At 38.7% G+C, this 9196-nt stretch overlaps 1 protein-coding gene across 2 annotated transcripts; it reads left to right on the plus strand.

The window, feature by feature from the left end:
* The first annotated feature begins 3164 nt into the window (after positions 1 to 3164).
* On the plus strand, positions 3165 to 8687 carry LOC111226692 (cilia- and flagella-associated protein 100-like). 2 transcript variants are annotated; one of them, XM_022751975.1, is made up of 16 exons: positions 3165 to 3233; positions 4012 to 4076; positions 4184 to 4255; positions 4353 to 4456; positions 4606 to 4822; positions 4950 to 5014; positions 5321 to 5484; positions 5665 to 5745; positions 5900 to 6087; positions 6295 to 6370; positions 6715 to 6757; positions 6862 to 7016; positions 7407 to 7536; positions 7677 to 7879; positions 8098 to 8191; positions 8436 to 8687. In XM_022751975.1, the coding sequence occupies exons 2-16, from the start codon at positions 4037 to 4039 to the stop codon at positions 8559 to 8561; spliced, it is 1758 nt and encodes a 585-aa protein (XP_022607696.1). In that variant the 5' UTR covers positions 3165 to 3233; positions 4012 to 4036; the 3' UTR covers positions 8562 to 8687. The 2 variants fall into 2 exon arrangements, with proteins under 2 accessions (XP_022607696.1, XP_022607697.1); XM_022751976.1 differs by lacking the exon at positions 4353 to 4456.
* Positions 8688 to 9196: the final 509 nt, after the last annotated feature.

The following is a 9196-nucleotide window of genomic DNA, read 5'->3' on the forward strand; positions in this document are numbered from 1 at the left end:
AATTAATCGATTGAGCATGTTCATTAAATTTTGAGGCTTTCCTAATCGCGTCCTTTCTCAACGTTTATTAAATATTAATGACAAAAATACATGCAAGAGTCAAAAGGTAAAGACAAAGACTTCTCCTTGGACTTCCTGTGACATGTCCCAGAGAAAAGTTAGTGGCAGCACAGTTCCTAGTGAAACAGGGTCGGTCCTGTGCTGCAAAGTGCCTGTTTCATGCTATTAGAGTTTTGATATTGCTAATAATATCAAATGAGAGCACTGGAACAGATGTGCCTCTGCTGGCTGTGTGGAAAAGTGGCAGGTTTTCAGGAGTTACACAGGAGGAAAGTGACACCATGACAGTGATTTATATTTACACTTTAATGGCTGAAACCTCATCACATGATGCTGAGGTTATGACCGGGAGCTCTGCATTTTGATTTTAGACACATGTTAAACCCAAAATCATACTACTGGACCTGTAACTAATCAATCAGAATTCAACCACATCCTTTTCTCCTCACCAGCTCAGTCACCAGAGAAAATTCCCTCAGCTGCTGCAAAAACTATGAAGCACAATAAAAAAAGAGCCGGTGTAGGGACAGTGACGCCTCGCATACAAATGTCTGCAGCCTTTGCAGCAGAAAGGGAAATTTGTTAAATTCAGCTGGCGTTGACACAATGAAAGTCAACATAGCGTTACTCTCTTTTAGATCAAAAAATCAAACTTGACTTAAAATCTGTCCTTAAAAGCAAAAACAAAGCTGAAAGTACAGGACAGACGGACCTGACTTCTGGTATGTTTAATCCAAGAAGGAAAGAGCTTTTCTATCAACTAACAAAGACTTTCTGTCGGGGTCCTCATGTAAGTGGATGTGTCATTTTTTGTGTCACTTTGTGAGACTTTTTCTTTCTGTCCAGTTTTCTGTGCATTACTGTGATGTTTGTGACTTTTGTCAGGACTTGTGTTTACGTAGTTTTACAAAACACTGTGAACATATTAACTTCAGTCACATGATAACAGTTGTTTGTATAATGTAATTTACATGATAACAGGTGGTCCACCACTTGTTATCATGTGAGCGAAGTTATATACTCAGGTCACATGATGACACTTGAGCAAGTTTGCCGAAGAAGACCTTAGAATAAGTAGAAATATCTGGACAAGAAGCTAATAAGTCAACCTTGAGTTTCAAATAATTTACCAAAGGTATGTCTTCCCAAGTAAAGAATGTATATCTGTGCTTAAATTGACTATAATTGTCAATTATCAAACATAGTTAACATTTACAGATCCCTATATTCGTTTAAGCACTTACATTATAGTAAGTCTTGTTATTTCATTAGCAACAAGGTATCAGGTAATTACTATAAAAGAATCATCTATAATCATGACACATTGATTCTTTTGGATTAATTAGTTACAATGACTTTTTATGTCTGTATAGTTAATTTATTTTTATTTATATTTCTATCCATAGTTTTTGCTTGTGATGTTACTTTGCTCACTCTTACGATTCTGTTAATACAGAAATTATAGTGCATGAGTTTGAATGTGAGGTTCAGTGAATAAAGTTTCAGCAGCCAAACTTTATTAAATGCTGTCTCAGTCTGGAGCCCTGCAGCACAGTCGTATGGACCTGGGCTCAGTCTGCGTCTCACAGCCGCCTCAACAGCTTCCTGACAGCGTGGCAGCTCCAACTCTGCTCTGACATTTGTTTCATGACAGGAGGTCACTGCTGCTTTTTCACTCAGCCACCTAAACCCACTGCAATGAGGAAGAGAATTAGCCTCTAAGTAGTTGTCCATTTCATGTTTATTCTTAGACAGTCCCAAAATTAACATGTTTCTCAAAAAATGCTTCCTTGTTTAATTTATTTCTGTGTATTCATCTGGATTTATTTCTGTGCGCATTTATCTGGTGATATACGGATGAGCATCTTTTTCCTTATTTAAAATGTTTTTTTGTTCACTGAAGGTGGCGGTGTTAATTATGTTTAAAGAAAAGCTGTCGATCTCATTATGCATAGAAGGCTGAATGTTCACCTCTTATATAATACCAAATATCCACGGTCTTTGGGATACATGAGCGGAGGAGGTGGAGGCAATCTGTAATGCTCAAACAACCCATGCAGTGTTGTAAGAAACCAGCTGCTTTTACAGCATCTTCATGCTACAGCAAACAATGTCATACACATTGCAAGGCAGTGATACTGTAGGCAGAATAACTTTCCTGGAAACTGTCAGAGGACTGGTTGCAGAGAGTGTGAAGAACAGTCATTTCAGGAATTTTGTGGAGAAATAACAAGAATTCAAGGAAAGTTGGAAATGTAAATCAGGTCTTTGTGCTAGTGCTTGCTTGAGGTTTTTGTATCCACTCCTGGGCATGAAGCAGTCCCTTCGAATCTGAATAAAAGCACCGTTCCTCTTTCCCTACACAACGTGCCCTTTTTTCTGTTGTGAGAGCCAACACTCGCCCATGTGTTTGCATTACTTTAACCTGACAATCTGACACTGGGATTTCCTACAAGCAAGTGTAGTGTGTGGGCTGCTTTGTTGAGCTGAGATGTGCAGGGTCATGTGTGGATGCGTGGGAGCGCATGTACAGTATTAGATTCTAAGTATATTCACTTGCACACAGTGTGTTGGCAATCAAGTCAAGTTAACTTAGGAAGAAATTATCACTGACATAGATGCACTACTCCAAACATGCCTTTCAACAGCATCACTTACAGTCCTGAAATCTGGGTTTCAATCCAGCACAGAGAGGAAATATTGAGCTCAGCCTGGGTCAGACTGTGTGATCTGTCTATGCCATCTAGTGGAGAATGAATGTGACTGGCTTACAGAATTGATGAGCAAGCTTGAATTCCTCTTCCTGTGTCTAACTTTGCTAAATGTTAGTCCATCAAACCAAAGTCATTTTACAAACCTTCTGTTACTTTGGTTTGATGTATTTTTCAATACTTTTTCAACTAAAACATGAAAACACCACTGATGGTGTGTATCAGAGAATAGTGGCAGCAGTATCAGATGGTATATACACATATACAGACAGAAACTTAAAAGGCAGCTACACGTATAGTATACGAGTTGTCATGTGAGGAGAACTTTACAAGGGGGCCATGAAGGCAACAGTTTCCATGACAACAGTACACACATTGAACGGCCCGTTCGAGGGGCGAAGTTGTATGCTAATATTCTTCTCTCTCTATACTTGTTCTGTGTGTGAACATCATTATAAGACGGTAGGTTGAATTTTTTATGAACATTAATGTGAAGAAGTGTGTTAAACTATTTTCTCTATGCTAATCTGTCCAGTAGCTACACCCAGTTGTTGTTTATCACGAGAAACACAAACCGGGGTTATCTTGTAACGTTAGCTAGTTTGGCACGAATTTATTTTGTATTCTGCAACATGTAAGCACAGTATCAAGTGTTTTTCATTTTATTTGGCTAAAATTAGACTTCGACAACGTGCCCTGAATAGGTAATCACAAGGAAGAATAGAATAATTAAAAGCATCATAAAAATCAAAAGCCCTGTACACCAATGGCCCTTTGCCACAGGTGTTTTCACTTTAGCTTGATTAGGCCCCCTAAAGATCTTTATAATTATAATAAGCACATTGAGTTTGACACATGACATCACGTCATTCCCAGCATGTTTCCACCAAACACAGGTCTAATCAGCAAACACATGAAAAAAAGCGAGCCTTTAACAATAATGAATACATTTTAAACACGAAAATGGCCAATAGCAAATTGGAAGTTGAGTTATAAACAATATGAATCATTGCCTGCAGAAATGTGTCTGAGGAAAGGACTTCAAAGGAGTTAAAAGTTGACACTGAGGCAGCCACCTTTAGTCACTGGCCTGAAGGTGAGACCAGCCAGGATCCCCCTCCTTTGGCAGTGCTATCCTGGTTTAGAACTACTGTTCTGGGCTACAGCCAATTTTTGGAATTAAGTGGGTTAATGAAGAGATGTAGTTTGTTTTCATTTGTTTTCTCTCTGTAACCTGCAGCAACACTGAGCCAGTGCAGCACCAGATGCCAAAGGAAATGTCAGAAATGTCATCACCACAACCTAGTAAGCTTTTGTTACAATGCCTCATACACAAGAACAATTCAAACAGTCTAAGTGATTGATTGATTACTGATTAATTTGGACCATTGTTGTCATTATGTTTTCAACAGAGGGACCAGAGGTTTCTTCAGGCAGCATTGTTGTTTCAGAAACAGAAAGTGCTGCCAAATCACATAAACAAGGTAGAGTGGGCAAAGTGACAAGTCTGAAAAATAGAGACAAAACTATAGGAAACTACACACCCTCATTAGTTTTGTGTTTTCAATCCATTGTGTGTAGACATGAGGAGAAGGAGGAAGGAGATACGACAAAGCCCATTCAAAGTACCAGAAAGTAATAGCATTTTTCTACAGAGCGTAAATGAAAAAGAGAGCCAAAGAGAGGTTGGTCTTTGCGCTTGAGTGCAATTGTGTTTATAGAATACATTTATTTTTTTTACATCCACTGCATGATATTTATCTGACTCAGTGTTTGCAAGAAGTGAAAAATTGATTGTTGCTCTGTTTAAGTCATGCTGCTCCTCCATGCTCAGGAGATGCGTAAATTCCTGGCTCTGCCAATTGATAAGAAGACGACCCACGCTGCACGAATGATGACCAAGATGAAGAAAGAGCTGGTGGGAAAACTGGATGAGGAGGAGGAGGGGGAAAAGGAAAAGATGAAGAATCTAAAACAAATCAAGAGTAAGACAACTTTCCCTAAACAAACACCGGGCAGACATGAGTTGAAGATGGCCATGATGAAACGAGGTGAGAGACTATAGAGTCAAAGTATGTCAAATTTTGTAAAGGTGCTACTTGTAGCTTTTTGAAGCCCCTATCTGCATTCCACAGCCACTGGATGGCTGATGAACTGATTGCTATTGTTTGTTCTCAGAAAACGTTACAAAAGACAGCAAACATGACTTAATCTCCATGGAACGACAGAAGGCAGTGTTGGAGGTAAATTATTTTATGAGTTGCTAAGATCTTAATAAAGATGGAGCCATGAAAACAATCTGGATTCATAATCAGGTTCTCAGTCTACAGGTGCTTTATGCATGAGTGTTTGCTTTCTGTCAGCTATCTAGTCATCCTGAGCTACATACTACTGTACATGTGAAAAAAAGCTGATGTCACTCTACACGTGTTAAAGAAACATCTATTACTCAGTTGTTTTGTTCAATCAGTATCTACTCCTTCAACTGCCAGTACATCTCTGACTGTGTTCAGTTCCTTTTCAATCATCTCCAATGCTCCCTTATTCAGTTATCTCTATTGACGAAGAGGGGCGAAATTTTGAGGATGGACAAGGCCATTGCAAAAGAGGAGAGACAGCTTAAACAACTTGAAAGGATGATTGCAAGAGACAACCTCATCTTTGAAGAGTTCCTCAGGGAGAATGAGAAAAAGTCTGTGGAGGCCAGAACATTGTAAGTATCAACATATGAAGTGGTTTCAGGTTATTGTGACTAAAAGATCAAATTGTGGGTCTTCAAATTTGGTTTTACTCTTATTATGATCTCAATACAGACTGGTGTTTATCCTAACAAGACATTCATATGCTGTTTAAAAAGTCACAATGCAAATGATTGTCTTGTCTCTGTTGTCAGTTTTGAACGGGAGGCCAAGTCCAAACAGGAAAAGAATGCTGAGATCAAGAAACTGACTGCTGAAATAGGCACCATAAAGAGGTAGCACTCTCATGATGTTGTATTATTAACACTTGTATATGAGTTAATCATATTTTAAGTAAATACAGTGAAAAAGTATAAATGAAGGTGAATAAAGTTGGAAAGACACAGTGTCATGTCATCTGGATTTAAATCTGGTATTTCTTCTTCACAGTGAATTTGCCAAGTTTGAAGAAATCCTGATAGACTACAAGAGATACAAAGAGCTTCTGTTCAAGCTGTCTCCTCCAGAGTGGCAGGAGGCCCAGAAAGCTAAGGCTTCTTTGAAATCTAAAGTCCTGTCTGACAAAGACACACAGGACAAGCAGAAAAGGAAGCCTAAGGAGTCAGGAATTAGTCACGGCAAGTACTTCAGCTTGGTGCAAGGAAAAACCAAGTGAATCAACATAAAGTAGATTATGAGGACAGGGGTGACACGGGTTAATGTCCTGAAACTGTGTTTTCATGATTTTGTTTTATTTTATTTTATTTTATCAGTATTATTATTGGTTTGTTGCAACAAGTATGGACGGTGCTAGTGGTGTGATTTGAATGATAACATGTGCACAGGTTTGGTGTCCAGTCCAGGTAGAGAGCTGCCTTCCATCAGAGAGACCAGTCTGTCCTCAGCCCACAGCGACACAGTGTAATCACCAACACACTCACTTCAAACACAACACTGTGTCTTCAATGTTGTGTTTATGCACAGTATATGTCTTACAATCTGAAGCAGTGGTAAATAAGGCAGGGGTTCTCATAAGGCAAAATAAACACTAATTATAATTTTTACCTGTCCTTGTATATGGTATATGCTGTGATATACTTTTATATGGTCATTTTAACATTCTCTCATACTTCATTTTCTCTCTGTTGTGGCACACAGCATGCTAGTATCACTTTGAACATCTTGCACAAAACTCATTCGAAATCCTGTTTACATGCTGCTGCAAAACTTCCTCCTGAACCCAAACTCTTTCTTTGGCATTTCAGGATCACAAATTCTAATCTGGATATTGACATCTCAGAGTATGAGGTCAGTTTTCCACTGAAGCAGTTTGTTTTCTTAATCTTGAGTTTTTATTTGCAGTACTTACAGTACACCCATCTCTCCCACTTTGTTGTGTCACTTCTCTGCAGGATGAGCCAGAGCTGTACTTTTCTGATCCCCAGCAGCTTCTAGATCTGGTGACTGAGCTGACAGAGCAGAACTTGTCCCTGATTCAGAACTCAACAAGGGTTGAAGTGACAATGGAGGGGCTCCGACAGTCCGTGGAGACGACCAGGAAGAAGATGTAAGCATCGTGGGTTGAGGATTTGTGAATTAATTATTTTGGCATTGGCCATTTTTACCTGTTGTCTTTCCTAAAAAACTTCTTTTACAGTTCACGCTGACATTCTTACTATATGGTCACAGGGATTATCTGTCTATTGTTATCTGTATTTTTTATTAATTGTCCATCACTGTGGATGACAGTTTCAGCTAAACAATTAGGTCAGAAAATGGAAAACAAAAAAAAGCCACTTCCTTTCAAATTTAGGTCCGTTTTTCCCATTTCCTGAACCTTTCTGTTTGGAATTTCAGACCTGTTTTTATACATTTTTAGTTTCCCAAACAATATTCATTCATTCATTCCCTCCTCTCTGTCAAATCCATCCAATGCTAAATCCCTTTCTGTCTATAGTGAAAAGGAGGAAGAGCAGCTAAATATACAGATAAATGAGATTAACCAAAGAATCAACAAAGAGAAGGCGGGAGGCAACAAGCTCAAACAGAAGGTTCAGGTCCATGTCTCATTGAACACAGAGGACCAGGTAAGCAAGCACAAAATATAATAACTTTTTTCCAAACACATTTAAAATCTTAAAGTTCTTTAAATTGATCTCTGTGGTCACAGGAGACTGTCCACAGCATGCTCACGTTGACTATCTGAGTGTCTTTCTCTTGCTGACAGGATGTGATGCTTGAAGCTCTCGGTGACAAAGTGTCGGAGGTGTATCGCAGCTGCGTGGATGACAGGATGACCAACCTCAGCACCTTGGAGAAACTTGTCAGTATTGAGAACCGTATGTCTATACTGCTGCAGGGCCTTGAGAGCATCCCTGAAAAAGTCTTGGAGATGATAAAAAGGATAAAAGACAGCGAGAGGAGGACCAGGTATGTCTCAGTGATGATACTTAAGTTATATTCACTAGAAGAAAAATTGATTATGTAACAAATTCAGGACTTTTGTGAAGATTAATGGCAATCATGTGACAGCATTACTCCTGCACACCAGGATTGTGTTTCCTTCAATATATTCTTTCTATGCTTAATAAAAAACACAGTAGCTATGTTATTTAAAAAATCCCCTCTCTTTGTACATCATGTTGCAGGGAGCGTGAAGAAAAGCTGAGAGAGCAGAGAGAGAAACAGAAAGAAAGGATGAGGAGGTATATGGAGAGATCCCTGGCTGACTCCAAGAAAATAGTAAGTCATTCACTTAAAAATGTATTTATATTTTTATTTATAAATTAATATTTAATTTGTACTATTCTTTGAATTTTGTATTATCACTAGTAAACATCAAAATTTAATTAAAACAATTTCATATCAGTAAATTATCACTACCTAAATTGGATGACCACCTGTCTTAAACACTGAGACTGAATTTGCAGTAAAAGCGAAAAAAAAAACAGGAGCAATGCTTAAACTCTATCCAATTTTCTTTCAGAGTGGGAGAAAGCTCATGCCCAGATGCATGCCTGTTGCCCCGAAAGTCAAAGTCAGCAATGTGGCCAACATCCCCGACGTGGACGAGCTCCATGACTACCTCTTCACCTCTGATGACATAGAGTAAAAAACAAACAAAAAACGAAAATTATGCAAAGAAAATTATGTTTTAAATATTAAAATGCAGTCAGCCTCATTAGCACATATGATTTGTAACTGAACAATTATTATTTACTACTGGATTAAAACCTTCCAATCTCTGTCTGAGGTCACAGAGAAACCACTCAAATCAGACCCTGTTCTGGCTGTTTTTTGGTGTGAAAGCTTCTGATATAATTGTCAAACATTTTTTTGTAACATTGTTAGCATGTAGACCGATTCTATTAAACTGGACGCAGAAGAACATACCAGCCCCCTCCGCCCTGTTAAAAGATGTGAGTTGACCACCAGCAAGAAGCAGTGGTTTTGGATTGTGACCCCTTATAATGAATCAGTGTCTTGTTGCAAAACCCTTATCAGGGATAATTTGACTGACATCATTAGATAAGCGAGCCAAACATTTTTTCCTTAGTACTCCCTCCATCTTTGAAATGTAAGAAGCAATAAGATCCCATTTTTCGTGCAGGTTTTAAAATACTGTCTCATTCTATGCCAGAACCTGGTCACATTTATCAAAAAACTACACTAAAACGACAGTAGGCGGTGGTGTTGAACATTTCAGTCTGGCATGTCATCAACCGAAGAGGAAGGAGGATGAGGAAG

The sequence above is a fragment of the Seriola dumerili genome, unplaced genomic scaffold (assembly GCF_002260705.1).
Source record: "Seriola dumerili isolate Sdu_G_001 unplaced genomic scaffold, Sdu_1.0 BDQW01000161.1, whole genome shotgun sequence".
Classification (NCBI taxonomy): Eukaryota; Metazoa; Chordata; class Actinopteri; order Carangiformes; family Carangidae; genus Seriola; species Seriola dumerili.